At 40.0% G+C, this 22628-nt stretch overlaps 2 protein-coding genes across 6 annotated transcripts in view; one reads left to right on the plus strand and one right to left on the minus strand.

Moving 5' to 3' along the window:
* blnk (B cell linker) overlaps positions 1 to 8410 on the minus strand; it is a 31245-nt gene extending 22835 nt beyond the window's left edge. The window contains exons 1-2 of one of the 5 annotated variants that reach the window (XM_034681136.1): positions 8131 to 8396; positions 7836 to 7898 (exon numbers count right to left, since the gene is read on the minus strand). In XM_034681136.1, the coding sequence (XP_034537027.1) occupies positions 7836 to 7898; positions 8131 to 8199 (132 nt within the window). In that variant the 5' untranslated portion in view covers positions 8200 to 8396. Of the gene's footprint in view, positions 1 to 7835; positions 7899 to 8130 lie in introns of all 5 variants that reach the window. The other 4 variants (XM_034681135.1, XM_034681134.1, XM_034681133.1 and 1 more) reach the window with 4 other exon arrangements.
* Positions 1 to 22628, plus strand: part of dntt (deoxynucleotidyltransferase, terminal) — a 140561-nt gene that overhangs the window by 15393 nt on the left and 102540 nt on the right. The gene's annotated exons all lie outside the window — the stretch shown is intronic.

Consider the following 22628-nt stretch of genomic DNA (forward strand, 5'->3'; position numbering starts at 1 on the left):
GCCCTCATGCGTTTCGGCGGAGAATTGCTGTGCAACACAGACACACCGATGCACAAGTATGTTGGGCTCATGTCCGCGTCAGCCCCTGCTGCGTAGGGGAGACGCAGAAGTATAAATCAGCCTTAAGGCTGAACCCAGCTGCACTGCAAAGGAAATTTGATTCAGCCACCTTTATGCCCGATTTCATTCTGACAGTCACTACCCTAAGCTCATGACCATATAGGTGAGGGCTCGTCCTCTACCACAAAGGTGCAATATTACTGCCGGAGCTGCACCGATACATCTGTAAAACTCGTGAATCATTTCACCCTTACTTGTGAACAGGACCACAAGATACTTAAACTCCTTCACTCAGGGTTAGGACTTGCTCCGCATACAGAGTGGGCAATTGACTGGTTTCGGCAGAGAACCGTGCACGGTCTCGAACTTGGAGGTGCTGACCCTCATCCCAGCTCCAATCTAATTGGTTTAGTTTTGAAGAAAACTGGGCCCTGGAAATGTTGAGTAAAACAAACTAAAGACAAAATGCTTTAAAGGGATATTTCAGTTTTTTGAAGTGGGGTCATACGAGTTACATTACACTAGTGCTCCTGCTAGCCACAATGAGTGCCGGTGAGCTCTTCCCCTTTTATTGAGAAAATTCCCAGAGGACCGTGTATCCGTGCTCATGCAGCGGAAGAACACAGGTCTGCAAGGTTCGTCCGAAAATAGTGCCAAAAGAAAGGGGGTTTCCGATGGCAAACTGAATAGCTCCAATTTTTTTGACCGGTGCATGCATTTGCACCGTGACGAGTGCCCGGACCATATTTTCTCAACTTTGGTGAAATTACGTGAAATAGGAGGCACCATCCCCAGAGAAAATAGCCTAGCTTACCTGCCGGTCCTCTTAGAATTTTCTCATTGAAGGGGAAGAGCTCACCGGCACGCATTGTGGCTAGCAGGAGCAATAGTGTACTGTAACTTATACGACCCCCACTTCAAACAAACTGAAATATCCCTTTAAGAGGCAAAGGACACAAACTGGGAAATACACACATTTAGCTTATTTTCAGAGTTCTCTCTGCATGAAATCTCGGTTTCAGCCAAACAGCCACATTAGGGACTGCTGTTTGTTTCATTCCACATGTGACTGTGTGTTCTGTGTGAAAAGTGGACAGGGTGTGAAGAAGTTGACATATGAAACACCTCTAACACTTTTCTTCTAAATGAGTTCCAGTTCACAACAAAGAGAACAGCTTTGCAGCTACATGTCCACAAAATTACCTTTTGGTTTTTTCACAGCAGCTGTGCAGCAGCTGTCTCATGGCTGTCATTAGGTGGGAGACTTTCCACATGTTCACAAATCTGCACTAAATGTTCCAAAACCATAATTGTGACAGGCTAATTCTGGTTTTCTACTTCAAGACACCGAACGTTTCATGTGTTTCCTTTGTCATCAACTTAAACCACATACAGTGAGGATACAGCTGGACTGCATTAGCTCCTGGTTTCTGTTTTAACTAGAGCCTTCTTTGTTGATATTTCATCTTTATCGTGCATCTTTGATCCGACAACAAAGTGATCGTGTCACATATATGAGTGCATATGCTGTCTTTAACTTTGATTGGCCTTTATTTGTCATGCACAGCAGTTGAAAGTGACATCCACACAGAGACAGTGTGACACAGATAGAGGCTGACAGCTCTTTTGATCCGCTACATATCTTTTTTAACCTGTCTACCTGTGTGAGCGAGCATGGCATCAAAAAGATGGAGATTACCTTTATCTACGCCGTGCTGGCTGACTGTCATTCCCATCCAAGCTGTAACATACAGCCACTCACCACTCAGACAGAATTACAGTTAGCTACATTTAACATTTCCTGGACATTCTTACTAGACACTGATTGAAACTGATACCGAGTTAGAGCGGAAAATTCATCAGTTTTCATTACATAAGATTGAATTCTCGACTCAACTTTATTTATATAGCATATTTCATACATTCAAACATGCGGCATGATTATGTATAAACTGTCAAACATAAACCCTTAATGTCGGGGTCTGAAGAATAATTGTTCCAGACTATTGGCATTATCTGTTTTTTAAATCAGTATCAGCTAGTACCCTACTTCCATTGATATATCTATTGACCGAGCCAGCTCTAACCATCTTGGTACCATTGGTGAGATTATGTTTTTGATGCCATCACATACAGTTCAACCGGGCTACAATTTTTTACCTTCCATCATCTGCTGATATCTCTCTTTCTCCTCACCATGTGCGTTTTACAGTCTGAATGGATTGCATGAAAATATGCTGTAATCACACAAAATTTAGGCACCAATTACACAAAAGCACCCACAACCGTAATGCAGAGAAACCTACCTAATCTTAATAGTCAGCATTTTTGGAAGTGTTACTTCAGGGTCTAACTTCTTACTAATGTTTATGAACAATCAGCGGAACTGAGTTCTCTCCTCTCCTCTTCTCCTACTTAAATTAGTGTTGTGGAGTCAAAAGTGAGAGAGTGGTTGAGCAAGTCGGGGATAGAGAGTGGCAAAGTGACACTGAAAGGTGCAGGGAGGTTGACAACCTGGCAGTATGTTATGATTTGAAATATTCAGAGCTACATGTAAAATGTGGGGATCTTGCCAACACCACCTAGAAGGAAGTGCTCTAGGCAGCCGCCTGTTTTCTCTGTGCCTGAAGCTGACACTTCTGTCGACTGTTATTGTTAGAATATAAAGAGGCTCTATGGTTCAGTGTAAAGCCACACATTAGAGGCAGGGCTCTACATTGTCTTTTGATGCAGTTTAGATCTGTGTTGCCTTCTTCCTTGGTCCTCTTTACATGAAAACTTTGTGACCTGTGCTCCATGAACTGTATAAACATGATATGAATATTCAAAGTGAGCCAAAGGCGAAGCTCAGCAGCAGCAGCAGGATGACATTCAGAGCCCAGAGTGCAGGCCCTCTCTGCCCTCATACGCATGCTGAGTTACTGATGAATCAAACAGAACTTATCATAAACTTTAATTCTTCTTTTTCTGCTGCATGTTGGGCAGACCGATCTCAGTCATGTCATCTTGTTGCCCGAGAGAAATTTATGTAAATCTGCCCATTTTGTGTTTTAAAATTCCACACTTTCCAGACTTTGAATATGTTTTAGTCTTTTCTAACTTGGCAGGAGATGGAGCTGTTAAGAGAGACTTGGAGCAAGGCTGTTTATTTCATTCCGTCATTGACATTTTATTGCATTTTGCTCTGATCACGATCTGAAATAATTAAAACTCTATAACTGCATTTAAAAAAAAAAGGAAACTAAAAACCTAACTCTTTAATTCCCTTACCCAGGCTTTTGAAAAAATATTACTTTGAAATGCTGCAAACTCTGGTAAAAGGAATTTACTTTTGATTTAACTTTTCTTTGTCAATTATTAGTCTTCAAGGTTTTTGTTTTCCTTCTTGTTTCTTTAGTTCCATCTTTATTTTTTATCTCAATCTTACTTAAACATTCAGTTTGATCATAGTACAATGTCCTGTATCCTCTCTATTTTAAACTCAAACTCTGTTTCTTTTTCTTGTTTTAAAAATTTAAATCTGCATATGATAGGTGCTCTATAAGAAAGGTTTACCTCTAGTACATCATCATTATTTTGTATCATTATTATTATTGGCATATTTCTTGGACCCTTTGAACAAAAAGTTTCAACTCAAAGGATTGTATATAAGCAGTGTATGAGCCGTGGGATCTCAGCACACTAGCATTTGGCTAGTTCACAATAAGAGCAAAAAAGTCCTTGTAGCACATATTAGGGTTTGTTTGACCTTTCTACCTAACTAGTGAGTGTAATAGAGTTGCTGGATAGCTATTAGGTCCAAAATGTCCATTAGTTACATCAGTGAGAGCATTTTTTTATCTCCAAGTTAACATGGGAGGCTTAAAATGTTTAATGGTTTAGAGAGACAAAACACCCATTACTAACAAGGATAAGGGTTTTGAATAAATGCTTCAGAGGCTTTTATACAGTACAGAGTAAACATCTAAGCTTGTTGTTGGTCTGAAATAGTTTTAAGTGGAGAGAGTACATCCTCAAAGAAGTTTTTTCATTTCCCTTTAATTTTAAATAACAATGTGGTTCAACTTTTGCACCAAAGCAGCAAGGGTTACAGTTACAGCTGTTGTAAAAATCCTATTGCAACAGGAAGTGTCATTTCACTACCAGAGCAGTGGGGAAGTGGGGAGACAATACGGAGCAACAACTTTCATGACTGAAGAGATGACGAGTGCCCCCTACTGAAACTCACTGCATCAGTAAGGAATCAGAGATCTAACACACACTATCACAGCACAGCAGGGGCGGATCCTAACATTTCAGACTGGCTTGGCCTGAGAGGCTCTGACTCATACAAGGGTGACGGGAAGTATGTGTACACACACGCATGATGACCCTGTCCATCTACAATAACATTCACTGATCATATCTACTTTAATTCAATACATCAGTGTATGTTACAGTTCTGATATCCCTACATATTGAATATTTTATAATGTGCTACAGTGAAATGCTGAGATAGATATTAGCAGTCTATTGCCACACAGCCCAAACTATCGATATTCATTTCTGCAAAAAAGCCGATCACCAGTGGTCGCCAGGAAGATTTTGAATGGGGCCTGGGCCCCCACCTGGATGCACCCCTGACTACCACTAAACAAATTTTCTGGGCTTAAGTCGTCATAGCATAAATAAAAGGATGTTGCCTGCAGATTTGATATAAGCACTCTTTTTTTTTTAAACATAGAGTGAAGTAAGTGGAAAGGACAAGGTGAAGGGGCAGACACTTTATAAACATAGAAGGACTCTCAGCACAGTATTCTGGTCAGGTAATCCATCAGATTACACAATAGTTCTCAAACTTTTCTGTCATGCCCTTCAGAGGTCAAAAGTAAAAATCCTTTGAAGCTGGCAGGGAATGGTCCTCTAACTCTGGGTAAACAGATTTGGACATTTGTGTTCTCACAGCCCAATTGATTAAGGGGGGAAATCCAAGGAGTGCACTACATGTGTGTAATTGTTAGTAGTTATAGTTAGATCATATGTATATTATTTGTAACTAACAGTTAACAGCATTGCAAAGTAATCTGTAGAGTACTTGAAATACACCTTTTCATAAAAGTAATCTATTCTGTTTTTTTTTATGTTTCTCTTGTCACCAAGAAACAGAAAACCACTGAAGCACTTTCAATGTTCCTGTTTCCCTCCAACTTCATGTCCGGAAGTGGTGAACCAGCGGAAGGTTAACCCATAGTTGTTTCAGAGCCATGTGTTGCTAGCTAATTCAACTATTGCTTTAATGAGATGACAGAGCGGAAAGTGTTTGCTTTGCAGAAATATTCCCATTAGTTTTAGTTTTTGGGAAAGAAGTGCAGCATCAAGGTGAAAAGTGAAAATGTGCCTTTGTTTGGTAAGAATGCTGCTAGTGGAAATAACATTTTTGCCACAGTGTGAACAGGTAGAGGTGAAATGCACTGGAACTCCTTTCCATCCAACGATTTGATTTAACATGTGGGATCAGGTTGTTAAGCTTATTGATGAAAATTAATCACTGTTGTTATGGGTTTTTAACCAGTCAGAATCAAGTATTTAATATAATCGGCCCGGCACACCAGGAATTTTCCTAGTTCTCCCGATTAGCCACCCAGGGCCTGTTTCGAGCCACTTACGGCCACCTCGTGGTGGTGCTTGAGAAAAACTCAGAGGATCACAACAATTAATAGGATTCATCCCCTAGGTACCGTCAATATCTGTGCATGATTTTTGCAGCAATCCATGCTGTAGTTGTTGACATTTTTCGGTCTGGACAAAGTTTGTGGACTGACTGACAGACTCCAAAATAGATCCACGCCGCTAGGGAGGCAGAAAATCAAATACAGCAAACAACAAAAGTCCATATACCTCGCTGCAGAAATTGATAGTGTATGAGTGGGAATATTTGCCAGACTCTGTAGCCTTGAAGCTCGCTCAATTGAAGGTGTGTGTATCCAGCCATGATGAAATATTCCTGTTCAATACAAACGGGGGTTTACCTGACCTTAATAGAGCCCAGGTGTGTCTGCAGGCTCTGTGGCTGTGGATGTACAAGTCATTGCACGCACGCACGCACGCACGCACGCACGCACGCGCGCACGCGCACACACGCACACACGCACACACACACACACACACACACACACGACATTGAGCAAGCATGCTGTATGTTTATGTATTTTTCAATTCTGCACTGCTAACTTGCACATCAAAGCCTCTGCTTTGAAACATTCATCATTTGGAGTGATAAAAATCCACAGCGTGCATGTTTCAGGGGAAATATTTCCATGATGTAATTTCCCATCTGAGATGGAATCAGTTCAGGGTCAGTGCATAATGAACAGGAGATAAGAGCGTTGCTCCCATTTATTAGTTTGAGAGAAATGTTTATAAGTGGACACTCAAAGACACATAATGAATGAAAGCTTCTACAGGCACGCTGATGAGTGAGACGCTTCACTGAGGTATTATTAGGATCCTCGAAACACTCAATATCAGGAAGTTATGAAGCCATGCAACAGTTAATTCACTGCATAAAATCCTCTTTTCCCGTCTTCTGACTGAAGCAGATTTAATGATACTTACTTAAGCAGGGATCACAGTTTTATTAGCGCAGTCTCATTTCACAGTTCTTACTCTCTCTCGTACACGCATGCACACACACACATACACACGTACACACACACACGCACGCGCACACACAGGTCCCACCTGCTCTGGTTGTATGAGTGTGCTCACAGTGGAAAAGCCCTCACAATCGACGCAATGAAAACTAAATTAAAGCAGAAGTTGCAGATGATGAACTCACTTCAGTATGAAAAGGACCCCACACCGAAAACAGTGCAGGAAGTGATTTAAACACTAGTCATGCCTCACTTGTAGACTTCTCTGTTCTTCAACTTTGGAAATTTCAAGTCAGGCGCAAAGTAAAGTTTAGATTTCCGTTCAAGAAAAAGGCTCTTTGGGATTTTAAAAATTGGGTCCTTGGTTTTTGCAATGATCTGGCTGACTGTTTCAAGCCTGCAGCCTAGAAACATGTTGTAATGAAAACAACACAATCTCAAGAGGACACTTCCCAAAACATTAAGTCCACTCAAAGTGCTTGTTTCTTTTACTGACAGGCTCAGAATGTTAATAACAAACCTGAACAGTAACTGTTACAATGAAATGAAATAAAATAATAACTGTAATTGTATTCAGTCACTTTACAATAACCATTAACTCTTGTGTTTACTGTAAATGACTCAATTTACATTAATTGTAAAATGCATAATTATTCAGCCACTGCACAATGAGTTCATTGGCACACGCTTAAATATTTAAAAACTAAAAATGTGAGAGACTCCACACATGACAACAAGTTAACAGATTTAACAATTAGTGGAAAAACAGAAACATAAAGTTGGCAACAGGATCACATTGCAGCCATTACAGCTTGTTCCTCTTTAGAGGTCCAGGTTTATATTTGGACTTTACAAGTAATCAGTGCCAAAAAAGTAACAAGACATGGCATTATTAGGACAGGCTCTCCAAAATATCTTGATTTGTTCACAAATAGCTCAGGGAAACATAATTAATCTGCTGTTTTAATACCATAATCGTAATAATGATGATTGCTTGGGTGGAATTGTCCATTAGGCTGTAATTAAAATAACTCTGGACCACAGTAATGATGTAATCCTGAACAGATTAGTAAAGCACACAACCAAGGATAGACAGTAGGAATATGGAAAAAGGAGGTGAAGGAAAAATAAGGATTGACTCACCAGAAGTTTTTGTCCATTAATCCTCAGTCTGTTTACGACAGCAGCACATTCAGGCATTTTGTTCTGAGGGCAGAAGAAACACATAAGTTTAGTCTCCTTGTAAAACTACTCTGGTATTTAGCTCCATAAAACATCCATTCTGTCATTGTATGGCATGATACTCTGACATATATGAAGGTATGTTATAATACAATCAAGCACATACATCTACATAAGCCTACATGAGGTTCTGAACTTTCCATCAGTGAGAATATAGGTCACTGGCTCTCTAAAGGTGACTTTTTCCTGCACTCACCTTGCTCATGAAACAGGCTACCTGTGCCTGGTCCCACCCCTCACACTCCTCTCTGGACGGCAGGTTCATTTTTTTTCGTCTCAACAGGGAACCTCTGAGCCGGAGTGCACACTTTTAGAAGCACAGTAATAGACTGACCCGACATGCTCCAACACACCAGCAGACTTCAGCTGGGAGAAGTGCAAACTAGGAGGTCACCTCCTTAAAACCAACACAAATTCTTCATTTCCTTGTCTGAGATATAATGTTGCAATTTATGGTGTTTAAAAAAAAATCTGAAGTCGTCCCTGAGATCTCACTGCCAGGATGCACAAAAGAGAAGCTGGGACTTCCTCAGTGTTGTTCTATATAAAAGTGTTATGAAACACAAGTGTCATAATAAACTCAGGCCTGAGTTTCACATCATTTACAGTCAGGCAGAGAGTTAGAGTTCATGTACAGTTATTTTTACAAGATGTCATTAACTTAATTTAAGGTTCAAGACTATTCCAAGTAGGTGGAAATGAAAGTGTGTGCAACTGTTCAGTCAGACAGGAAATGTTGTAATTTTTGGGGACGACTAGCATCTCTGAAACAAAAAAGGAGAGACTGTGATAAGACAGAGCAGGAAAAGAGAGAGCTGGTTACATGATAAGGTCTTGAAATAAAATGGATTTTCCCTGTTTTATCAAAGTAAACCATGATTTATTGTTGTTGTGTTGGATGTAAGAAAGTACTACTGCTTCATCTGAAAATGTTGACTATGATTTGTAGGTGGGGCTGTTTGTCTCAGATTTAGAAAAAGGATGGGCAAGTATCTCAACTGTGGAGTTAAAGATATATTCAAAGAATTTCTGCATTTTGGGAAACACAGTGATGTTACTTTCTTGCTAATAAAAGCTGCTGATTTACATCAAGGCTAGACATTTATTCTAACACTCAGAGACCAACAATACGTCAATACTGTTGACCATTACTTAATTTATCAAAAGGGTGACCCTTTACTGCAAAATAAGAGAGTGGAAACAACACTGACATATTTTCTCTTTCTAACTTGATGTAGCAAAGCTTAGTAAACAGTTTTCAACAAATCCAGATTACATTGAATATTTAGCATGTATCTCTTTTTTTGATTCCGGCACAAGTAAATCTAATATTAACATACAACAACAAAAACAGCAAAATAAATAAATAAAATGCCAAAAATATGTTTTTAAAATAAAACCAAAACTCATTTCAGATTCAGATTCAGACAACTTTATTGATCCCAAGAAGGGCAATTCATTTATAGCTTACCATACAGCAACCATACAACATTTAACATCTACAACACATCCATCATATATACATGCTACATGTCACAAGTCAAGCACAGGGTCTGTACATGGGACTAGAGGGTCTGTGGAGGACAGCACAAGTTAATGTAATAAATAAATAACAGTAAAATACAACAACGATTAAAAGACAATATAATCTCTTCATACCAATGTTATTTAAAATGACTAAAAAGACTGCTGTCTGAGTTTAAAGGCCTGATAGCAGACAGGATAAAAGACTTTGAATACCGATTAGTTCTTCTCAAGGATGCAGAAAAGCGGCGAGCTGAAGGCAAACTCGGTACGAAGGACATGTAATGGCTGGCCGATAATGTTTTTCGCTTTCTTCAGCACCTGGTTCTCCCAGAGGGAACACAAGTCTCTCTGTTTAACTCCTGCGATCTTGGAGCAAACTTTTACAATGCTCTGCAGGCTGTTCTTCTCTTTGATAGGTAAGCCCTCGAACCAGCAGATAAAATCACGCAGAAGGAAAGAGCACTTAAAACTGAGTTTCAACTGGACTTCTATACTTTTTGAAATCTGTAAAACTTGTGGGGTCACCCTCTGCTGGACATTAGAAAGAATGCAGGTTTAACACACTCTCTTCCAGTTTCACTTTTAAAACAAAGACGGGGCATTCACTTCTTATTACACATGCACATGTTGCTCCAACTAAACGATGAAACTTGGTCACCCTCCTGAGTTGGCACCAGATTTACTAGTTGATAGTATTAGAAAAACATTTTATTTATGACACACTTTACATTTAGTGCTACAAGACTAAGTAAAAAGCAGAGTTATAAAACATGACAATGAAAACAATACAAATTGGAGCAAGATGATTTTAAAAGCAGTGCAAGGTATTACTAGGAAATGTTATTTGAAAGAGGAGGGTCTTCAGTCCATTTTAAAAGATTCAGTGCTAGTTGGTTTAAACAATTAATACTTTTAGTATTGGCGGCCCAAAACGTGGATCATATGTTGGGTTTAAACTGCCACCTGCCTCTAGATAGGGCTGCAGCTCCAGTTAATGGCTCCAGCTGTATCGCCCAACTGCACGTTACTCATCTGTTGCCAATTAGCCTGGTTAGTTGAGCGATGTTTCTACAGATTTTTTTATTTTCTAACATTACTCAACTCTTTCTGTATTGCGTTGTCATTGTCCCAACCTTTTTGAAACGTGTTGCTGGCTTCAAGTTTAGAATGAAAATATGTTTTTCATAAAAAGATAAAATGTTCAGTTGAAACATTTGATATGTTGTGTTTCCACAATTTGAATGAAGTATAGTGTTTAAATGATTTGCAAACCACCAGTCCTGCTTATATTAACATTCCACACAGCGTCCCAACTGTTTTTGGAGATGGGGTTGTACCTTTAGACAAGTCAGTTTGTCAGAATTTACATTTCTATTTAAAGGACTTGGAAATAAGTGACTGTAGAATATCTTTACATCTTATCAGCATTGACATGTTTGTGTAATATATGACTTTAATTTAAAACTGTAAAGCTGGTAAGGATAGTGTTAATTATTTCTCTATTTTCTTACAGAGTGTATGTTAAATCCTTTCATAGCATAACAGGAAATAGACGACTCCCAGAATAGTAAATATAACTTTAAAGCACGGTCTCTCACTTCCCTTACACATGCAAATCAATGACGACATTCAGCCAATAAAGAGAAAGGAATCCATTACTTCTTTTATTACATTCTGTTTTATTAGTGGGGTTATTTCTCCAGTGCAGCCCTTCACTTTGTGAGGAAGCATTCAGAACTGAAATATTGATGAGACAAAACAGCAACTCTTCAGTGAGAAAACCGGATAATAAGACTTTCCTTCAGGCTGTGTTTATTTCTTCCTTCTTTCTGATGCTCTGTCGGTTATTGATCCTAAAATATAGAATGCAGAGGGCTGACTGGACCAGGAAGGATTTAACTACACATGGGAACAAACATAAGAGAACAGTGCTGTCAAAACAATACTGCTGTTCAAAACATCCATTCAGCCACCCATACATCTACGCGCACAGTGCACACCCATTCATCCATCATGCATCAGTCCATCCAGCCATGCATCTTCAAAGAGATAGAGACCATTCGCCCTCTGTATGTACTTTTAAAGCTGCACTTATTTATCTGTACTTAATGGGTGAAGAAAAAGTGACTACCAATTATGCTCAAGTAAAGCACAGGTACCTCAAAGTTCAAGCAAGAGTTTGTATAAATGTCCTTTATTATAATGCTCTTATTTCCTCCTCTGGTAAACTTAATGCATTGTTTTTACACATTTCCATAAAATCAATCATTCAAATTTTAGTTTGTACATAACTGGTGAAAAATAAAGTTGCAAGGGTTAGAAAAAAATCCACTGTCAGCCCCATTTTCACCAAATCGACTCTGTACAATGAGTAAACAATTATCGGACAATTTTATCATGCATCCATGGAGCCACTGAAGAAAGCAGGATGACAAATTGGGTTCATTGCTCTCTCAGTGATTGCTGCTGGCGCTGTAAGAGCCATTTGTCTCAGTGATGTTGGAATTTCATCGGTCTCAGTATGGACGGGGGCCAGCAGCCTCATGCGCAGCCGAGTGATCTGCCGGGGTAAACAGTCAAACAATTAGTCACGTCGGCTCTGTGACACCCGTTAACCCTCAGATCTCTGCACTAATGAGAGCCATGTAAGAAAATGTGTCTTGCTGACAGAGGAGAGGTGTGCTTATTAAAGTGAAGAGATGGGCAGAGGCTTTGGTGATTAAATGAAAAATTAAGGCCTGTAATGATTCACTTGAATCAACAAATTGTTGCAATTTGGTGCACTGAAGCAGAGGCATTATTGTAGATAATTACAGCACGGTGACTTTTAATCCCTTTTTTTTTCACTGACCGCTGTAGCAGAAAAAAACAAAACATCACCAGGCTCATGTTGTAATTATCTCTGAGGGGAAAAAAAATGAGGGATGAGTTAAACAACCCATTTTAAGTTCAGCTCCTTTTTATGTTTCCAATCATTACGTAATGCCTTCATCAATAGTACCTGTGCATGTGTGAAAGGTACGGTGGCCCTGAAGAGAGAAACACAACAAAATTCCCCAAAACATAACGTTATTTAACAAATCACAGCATTTTACAAAACCAAACATTTCACAAAACCAAACATTTCACAAAACAAAACATTTCACAAAACACACAGACATTTCGTAAAACCCGACGACTTTTTACAAAATACAACACTTCGCAATAGAAAACGACATTTCACAGAACATGACGACATTCCAGAAAACAATTACATTTCACAAAAAGGGACTCATTTACTTTTTTCATGTATTTTCACATCAGGAGCAAAATTTTTGCTTTTTCCCCCTTTCCCCTTTTTCTCCCCTTTTTTCCAAGTAATCTAATTAAATACATGTTTTTTTTTTTATTACTCTTTGAAAGTAGGGGAGAACGGGGTTGGTTGTCACACTTTTTACTGTTTTGATGATTGCTCATCATCAAAACATCTTTAAATAATCATTCCTACATTAAATTGAAGCTTAAGGTGTTGGCTTGAAATGTGTATCCAGCTCTTTTCCCAACTCATTGTAACAAAGTCAATTAATTATCAAAGACACTCTGACATATTGACAACCAACCCAATCAAGGGGATGGTTGTCACACACTATGGGGTTGGTTGTCACAATGGTATTTCAATGGGAAAAATCTTTTTAAAAAGGCAAGAAGGCAGAACTAAACTTGAAAGTTTAATAGCACTAACAAGTGATAGGCCTACATAACTTAATGCATTTTAACATAAAATGAGCAAGGAACATGAACAGGAAACACATCTTTAGGCCAGCCTATATAACAACATAAAGAACAAAACAAATAGGCCGAACAATAATGACCTACTCAACTAGGCTACATGCAGTCACTGTCTGAGTTACAGTGATGGTAAATGTAGGGTCTGCACACTCCAACTCATTTTACCATGCATGATTTTGCCAGCATAGGGGTTGGTTGTTACATGTGACAACCAACCCCAACTGGATTTTTTTGATAGCATCAAGGCTAACAACCATCTAACAACTAGTTAGCTAGCTAATACACATCTAAACTATAGCTCTCCCCTCACACTTTGTAAGGGTAACACTTGTTTTGTTATAAACCCATTGTTTCAAAGCCTAGAAGAAAAATACTGAGGAGCTAAATATTTACAATTTGACATGAAAAACACAAAAAGTCCTCTCACCTCAAGTTCAGCTGTCTTACTCCAGAGAAGACTATGTAGGTGAGCTCTGATCCTAATTCTGGAAATGTACATACCTCAATTTGAGAGACAGCGCCCTCTGGTGGCGAGATATAACGAGTGTGCCAACCAACCCGTGTGCCAACCAACCCCGTTCTTCCCTACTTTAATGACATGTAATCTGGATGCTTTTTAGGAGAATACTCTGATAACATGTAATTTGATTACTTTAAGAACAGTAAAATTATGGCATTTTTCCTTTAAATTTCTACAAAAAATGGTGGATTGAAAAGACCTACCAAAGAGAGCTCATTGAGGTAGCCCTGTATAGATGAGGATAGGCCTGCTGCCTTTCAATCTGATGGCTCTGGGTTCAAATCACTCTATGGGTGTCTAATGTGAGTTAAACAATTAACACTTTTCCTCACAGTGTCCATGAGATGTGCTTTTAAACTGCTATGATAAAACGGTGGAATAAAAAGACATACAGAGACAAGCACTTGCAAGCAGCTCAGTGGTGGGTTGCACAGGGCTGCTGCCTTTCCATGTTTGAATCCTGGTGGGGACTGTCCATAGGAAATAGAAATGAAACACTTTCCTCAAATTGTATTTTGAACAGTACTTTTGCCCAAAATGTGGAATAAAAAAGCCAACAAAAGAAATCTCTTCAAAGCAGTCCTGTGGTGTTGAGGATAGACCTGTTCCCTTTCAATCCGATAGTTCAGGGTTCAAGTCCCACTATGGGCTTCCAATGTGAGATGGAAGGGAAACACTTCCCTCACAATGTCCATGAGCTGTACTTTTAATCTAGTACAACAAAATGGTGTAATGAATAGAGGCAAGCACTGCAAAGCTGGCTTGAGTTGTTGGGGTGTTGGATTACTGGCATTCAATGCAAGGATCCTGGGTTCGAATCATGGACATGGACTGTCCATGGGAGATACATTTTAAATGCTTTCCGCACACTGTAGCTTGAACCGTGCTATTGAAGTACAATATCCAAATTGTGGAGTGAAGAGCCCTTTGAAGAAAGCTCATTGAAGCAGTCTGGTGGAGTTGAGGATAGGCCTGCTACCTTTTGATCTATTGGTTCTGGGTTCAAATCCAGGAAACACCTTCCTCACAAAGTGGTTGAGCTGTTCTTTCAAACTACTGCAACACAATGGTGGAATGAAAAGACCAAAAAAATAAGCATGCACTGCCATGTAGCTTTGTGGTGTGGTGGACAGGGCTGCTGCTTTCTGTCTGATGGTTCTGGGTTCAAGTCCAGCGCATGAAAAGTAGAAGGTTGAGGCAGGGTCAGTACAAGGTTAAGGCAGAAGTAGGAGAAGGAAGCAAGAGAAGAAGAGTGAGGCATGAAAGAGCGTGACAGAATGTCATGAAATGAATGAATATCCCCACAAAAAGGAGAAAAAGTGATGAGAAAAGCACTGAACTGTAAACGAATCAGTGATATAAATTGGTATAAGGTGGAATTATATCTGATCAGGGGTGATATGATTACTCTGAAAAAGGTAATTTGATTAAAAGTGCAAAAGTAATCTGATTACATGTAACTTGATTGTGCAAATGTATTGGTGTTATTGTGTTTTGTGAAATGTCGTTGTGTTTTACCTTTCAGGGCCACCGTAGAAGGGCATTTAAAACCTGCTGGGATCTCGGGGGAAATGCCCGTAGAGGCTCTGGTTTTAGGCGGTAAGCTAATTAAAGCGGTGCGGCAGATGGTGCAGACTGGGTCTGGACATAATGAGACGGTGAATGGCGAGACAGGCCGGACATGGCAGGACAGCTGTGAGGGGTTTGTATGGTGACCAGACTTCATGTGTCTCCCAGGATTCAGGCTTCACTCCAGCCAGGAGAAAGGAGTTATGATTGCATGAAAACTTTTTTCCTTCAACACTTTGTGATCAATTTATCCACAACTAAACCGAGGAACATTCTGTAGGAGGACCATATGAATATCTGACCCCCTTTCTGTCTAAAGCAAACAGACACAGACTAAATAACAGTTGGATGGATAAAATGTTTTCAAAAGGCAGACAGACCAAAGAGGAAATAAAAAGCAACAAAAGACAATGAAGTGTGTGTGTGTGTGTGTGTGTGTGTGTGTGTGTGTGTGTGTGTGTGTGTGTGTGTGTGTGTGTGTGTGTGTGTGTGTGTGTGTGTGTGTGTGTGTGTGTGTGTGTGTGTGTGTGTGTGTGTGTGTGTGTGTGTGTTTTTATGGCATATGCTGAAATAATCTACAACAATCTCACAGCTGCTGGAGCAGTTATGTTGGTGGTTTGAAAACATTGTGCAAGTTATCCCTCTTGGAGAAAACCTGATTCTTTCTGGCTTAAAAAAAATGATTGTTTTTCCAACCCAGTGTTTAAAGGAAGGCAGGGCAGCCTGCTTCACATTGTTTAAAATGACTCATGTGGCTCAAACACTGACATAAGCAATGTTATCTGATGATTATTCAGGAAAGTGATGAAATAAAGACTCCAAATGGCTCCCAACTACCAAAACAAATAGCTTTTTAAAGATTTGAAACTGTTGGAGTCATAACTGTTAGTTTTTTCATGATGAAATGATTCAATTTAATACTGATGTCTCAAAATAACTCAGCAACAGAGTGAAGATGGAAAGTTTCTATAAAGGGACGTCCAATGTCACTGCTGCCTTCAGGTCAGAATCTGAAGAGAGATTCTCAACACATGGACCAAAAGAGGCTTTGGACATTTGATCAACCCTGGGAGAGACTTTCTGCACATGTATGTAAAGGAAACAATCAGCAAGACATGCCACTTTGAGTTGCTTAAATCATTACAAAACTGAAGTTCCTCACAAATAGCTTTAAGTTGGTTGGATCACAAATTGTTATGAAGACCACAGAGTCTCAGGTAGTGTGCTAGTTATTGTTGCAGGTGAAATTGCACATCTGTTAAGGCCTTATTCATCAATCACGCAGGAGACTCAGACTTATGACAAATTAAGCCTGTGTGGCACTTTACACCGAGTCTGGATGCTTCTGGCACATTTTAATGAGAAAGTGTTCTTGACAAAATGTCTGATGCCAAAATTAGAAATGCCCTTGTCGTATCTGGACCGCCCGTGATGTGTAGATGTAGAAGGAATCTTCGTGACACTGGCTTGCTTGTTTAGTAATACATTTATTACAAGAAAACAATACCAGTATCGGACAAGCACCGCGGAATGCCTGGAAGACAGCTCTGCAAATCTGCTGACTTCCAGAGTACTGTTGACCAGCACCTTTTATAGGTCTTTGAGCCAATGACATAGCCTACTGCAAAACCCAATCTTATCTTTATCTCTAGTTATTTACTATACCCTCCTGGGCTCTGCTAGCCTAATGGTTACAAACCTTGTCCATGCATGTCACTAAATTGGAAGGGGGTCTCAAACAAATTCCTTGAAAGTCTGGGGCAACATAGGTTTCTCTTTGACTTGTTTTACATCAGTTACTTATTAACTATCAGATACTTCATATCCCCCCTTCGAGACAACACTGTCTCGAAAAAAAACATGTAAACAATTTGTCACATAAAAAACCCTCCTGATAGTACACACAGAACATTTCAGATATATCTCCAGTCAGTGCTTGTCAAAACAAATCCTAACATTACAAGAAATTTATGAAAGGTGAGAGCGAAAAACCTGTCAGGCAGCGATCAAACTTTGGACTTTAATTAAACAATTAAGACAGGAAAAAACCACTCACTGGTCCCTCTGCCCAAGGCGACCACCTATAAAACTTTAAACTTCTTTAAAAATACGACAAATAAATACATTTGGGAATCTCAGAAATAAAATTAAAAATGTCCAAAGTCAGGCTGGTCATCCCATCTGACCCTTCGTTGGACCTAGCCCTGCCTAACACCACTGGCCCTAGGCATCGAGAACAAAGGAAAACACCTGAGATCCAAATATATCTACATCATATCAGAAAACATCATTGTCAAAACAAATCAAAAATAGAAAATCCCCATATTTGTCATTATCTATATCCCCCATAATAAACACTAAAATGTAACTCATGTAGCTATAGAAAACGAAATAGAGACAGTATAGCTAACTAAGATCAATACCAAAAACATTCAACCAGCATTTGCCATGCCTTAATGTATAACACGTAAATAGTAAATATCCATATTACAGATTACAACATAACAAATCAAAAGCCAAACCCGTAAAATCGTAAACAACAACAGACAGATAAATCAAACAATTATCACATGACAGCAGAAGCGGTCAGTACGATGTACTCCCAACAGTATTCCAATCAGAAGGTCAGACTTGATGTCTTCGGTCAGGGTTCTCTGTCCAATATCACTGTTGTTCAGAGTCCACTGTCCATATGTGAGTGTTCGAGTCCATGAAGGCCGTAAGACCTCCGGACAAGCAGGCCCTCTCGACCTGGTCTCTCAACTGTTGTCCTGGGAAGAAAAATCACCAACCAATATCTTGCAAAAACAACAAACATCAAACGTTAGTAGTATATATTTCAGTAAAAACACTGCATACCCCTATATATATATACATATATATATATATATATATATATATTTTTTTTTTAGTACATTATGTCAGTTTATATAATGTCAAAAGGCTAAAAGAGAACATGAAAATCAAATATTAAGAGTATAAGGAAGTCAAATTTTCAAAAATGGATAATGTTCAAGTATCACTCCTTCTACCACCACTTCCTCCTCGTCTTCGCTTTGGTTATTCTCATGTAATAGTGGCATCTGAACATTATCTCCTGGCATTACTACGCCAACCCATTTCAGTATCATGGCCTTAGCAAAGGTCAATAACACTGTACAAAAACAAAACATCACACACAATGATAGAATTACAGCCATCAAAACCTGAACCAACATAGCTCCCAACGGGCCTAATTTGTCGTGTAACCAAGCGTTGGCAGACTGACCCGCTCCTATCGATGGGCCAAACGCATTCCTAATGACTTTTAAAGCATCTACAACATTGGTTATGTTATCAGAACTATCAGGAATCAAAGTATAACAGGCGTCTCCGGTTAAATTTAAAGCCACACATAGGCCACCCTGTTTGGCCAAAATGTAATCGAGAGCCATGTCATGTTTCAACAACGTTAATCTGTGGCTCCTCTGAGTATTGGACAGATATTCAAAACCTCTTATAGTCTCATTTGCAAAACCCTGTAGGGTGTAAGTAATGTTATCAATGTGATCGGCCAAAAAAGTTACACCATACCAGGGAAATAATCCTATTCCCCATTTCTCACCTAAAGTTATCCTCCAATGGTAAGCCTCTAAATTGTGAAACTGTGCCAAGTCTCTTTTCCTCCTACTCTCAGGAATCTCAACGGGCTGGGCCTCATTAGGCCTCTGTCCCTTCTGGATAGCAAAAACATCATATGGAAGTTTCAACTTTGCCATGTAACAACAACCAATCCACCCATAAGGCAGAAATATGTACGCCTTATCACCACAGATCCACCAGATGTCCTTAAAATTTCCTATGGTTACATTTGCTGGCAAAGTTTGATTCATTACGTTAAGAGTTTTACTTTGCCGTATCAGTGGTGCATGAAAAGTCACTTTATACATCCTATCAGCTGCTTGTTGGTTACTTCTCTTGAAATGCATCATATATTCATCACAGTCTGATATTCCCATAAACATACCAGTCTCCTCATGGGTACCATTTGAACAAAAACAGACTTTGGTCCTTACAGGTGACACAACCATAGTATCTGGGACTGCTTTTGTAGCATCTTCATGTTGATCAACGAGATTCATATATGGTAAATCCCTCAACCAAGCACAATCATGTCGAGGTTTAAATAAATTTACTGACACAGCCATCCAAACATCTATTGCTGATTGTTGGTTATACAGCAGCCACGATAATGCATAACTTTGACAAATATATGACAATGGTTCTGGTACCGTCTCTAGAATTGAAGGCCATGTGCTTGGAGATGGAACTCTCACCACACATGGACACTTCAATTTACTAGCCGACCTTACAGAGTGAGTTAACTGTTGAAACCACAAATTTCTATTAGCCCATGGGTCTGAAATGTGTAACACAGAAGAGTCAAACCCATAGGCCTTCCACTTAGTGTCTCGCTTATGTATTTCATGCAAATGTTCAGTCATATCTGCTGGAATGGAATCAAAGTCAAAAGAATCACTATCCTCATCTAACATGGTCATTTGAACTGACGCAGATGAATCTATATCATTCTTTTCAACTCTAGTTCTCATAACGTTTTGGTACGGTTCTTTTTCTGACTGGTCTTGGACCTCTTGCTCTAATTGGGTCTGTGAGTTCTCCCGGAGAGTCATCACATCCTGCTCGAGTCTTGGGTGACTCACACTCCAAGGAAATAGACTCTGCTGTTCCTGGGACATGTTGTAGATCAATGTCTCCAAATGTTCTTTCCTGTCCATTGACTGGAAAGTCATCCCTGGCTTCATCAGGAGTGTGATCAAAATCATCAAGACTGTCCAAAACATAGTCAATCCTTCTTTCTGAATCTTGACCTTGAAGATTCTCAAGTGTTTCTGCTTCTTCTGCAGTTTCTTCTGGCTGTTCAGAGCCTTCGTCATCTCTGCTCTGTGAGCGTGGAGCCTCTCCTGTTGGTGCTTTAACACAATGTGATAAATGATACCACGTTGGAGACCCTTTTACTTGAACTGCAGTTCCAGTACTGCGAACAACTTCAAATGGTCCTTGGCGGCGTTCGTTAAACCACTTCCTCCTAAACACCTTCACGAACACCTTGTCTCCTGGTTGCACTGTGTTCCTCTTTTGTTCATCGCGTCTGTCTTGCACTTCCTCCTGCTTTTGCCTGTCAAAAATATACGTAGATATTCTCTTGTGTAAAGCAGCCATGTATTTGACATAAGCTCGCATTTCATCTTCCAAAAGGGCTAAACTGGGACCCTTTCCACTTGTGCGCAAACAAGGTGTTGGCATCCGTCTACCCGTAGCCAACTCGTGGGGTGTCATACGTAAATCACGAAGTTCACTTGAACGACACACCATTAGTGCCAATGGAAGTGCCGCTACCCAATTTAAACCGGTATGCTGGCAGATCTTAACAAGACGGTTTTTTATAACACCATTCATTTTTTCACAAATTCCTTGGCTTTGCGGATGATACACGGCTCCTAGACGTTGTTTGATTCCCAACTTTTGTAAAATCAATCTGACCGTTTTATCCACAAACTCTTTACCATTATCCGAGGATATGCGATCTGGAAGTCCCCACCTACTTATGACCTCACGACACAAAAACTTGGCAACAGACTGAGCATCCTTCCTCTTGGTTGGACAAGCTTCAGGCCATCGCGAAAATCTGTCAACTACAACCAGCAAGTATCTTTTGCCTCCAACTGGTTTTATCATATCAACAAAATCCACAACTAACTCACGCATAGGACCTGTTGGAGTTGGAATGTAGCCAGGAGGAACTATTACACCCCTCCGAACATTGTTTTTTAGACAGATTGTGCATCTGCCTATGACATAATCAGTTTGTTCAAGCAAATATGGCGCCCAAAAACCATATTCTTCTGTGATCTTTCTCTTAACTTCCCCCCTTGCAACATGGGCTAATCCATGTGCCTCCAAAATCATCAGACCTAACAGGTCTGGGGGCGCTACCATCAGTCCTTCATGATTGCGCCACAGACCAGTAGAATCCTGGGTGGCACCTCGGTCACGCCATAATTGTTTATCCATCACAGAAGCAGCTTCTTGCATTGATATCACATCTCTGAGAGTGATTTTGTCTTCTAAGTCCACCTCATGAGTGACCAGAAGAACCTTGCCCAATTTGTCTGCTCCTGTAACGGCTTTTGCAGCCTCGTCTGCCGCTCTGTTACCTTGTGTAATTCTCGACATGTCCACTTTGTGTGCTGCACATTTAGCAATAGCGATTTCTTTAGGTTTCATCATCGCATGTAACAATTTCATTATCTGGGCGTGATGTTGTATAGGAGAACCATCCGATTTCCTAAACCCTCGATTTTTCCACACTGATCCAAACAAGTGACAAACATTATGTGCATACGCAGAATCCGTATATATTGTCACTCGCTTGCCTTCTGCCAATAGACATGCTTCAGTCAGTCCTACAAGTTCAGCAAGCTGAGCAGATGCAGGCTGTGGTATTACCTCTGCTTTTTCAATGACAAATCCATCGCCATGGGCTTTCACCACTGCATAGCCAGCACTCAATTTGTCTCCTATTCGATAACAGGATCCATCAGTCCAATATTCCAAATCTACCTCCCGCAACGGAAGGGCTTGCAAATCTGATCTGAGTCTTGAATATTTCTCTGCTTCCTCCACACAATCATGTGGCTCCCCATCCTCTGGAGTTGGCAAATTTTCTGCTGGATTTACTGTGGCACACTTTGCCAAGGTGACGTCTTCCTGTTCCAAGAGCCTATGATAGTCTCTGAGCCTAGGCATTGTCAATGTGTATTTACCATAATTCAGAAGATTTCTGAGACTATGATGAGTAAGAATTGTAACCGGATATCCCATAGTCACAGATGATGCCTTGTCATACATCAAGTAAACTCCCACCATTGCTCTATAGCACAATGGTAACCCCAACTCTACATCTGAGTAGGCCGTAGAATAATAAGAAATGGGTTGGGGGCCTGTCCCTGTACCTGTGGGCTGACAGAGAACTGCACATGCATATTTACCCCCAGTGGAAGTAGACACATACAGCAAAAAATTCTTGGAGTAGTCCGGCAGCGTTAGCGCCGGAGCCTCCTGTAGCCTTTGTTTAATTGATTCAAATGCCAACAGACCCTCCTGCGTCCAGGTGAGATTGCAATGGAGGTGGGCATTCCCCGTATCTTTAATCATAGCTCTCAAAGGCCCTGTTAGACTAGCATAATCCTCAACCCATGCTGAAGAATATCCAGCAATACCAAGAAACGTCATCATCTCCCTGACTG

This window comes from Notolabrus celidotus, chromosome 4, assembly GCF_009762535.1.
Source record: "Notolabrus celidotus isolate fNotCel1 chromosome 4, fNotCel1.pri, whole genome shotgun sequence".
NCBI classification, from domain to species: domain Eukaryota; kingdom Metazoa; phylum Chordata; class Actinopteri; order Labriformes; family Labridae; genus Notolabrus; species Notolabrus celidotus.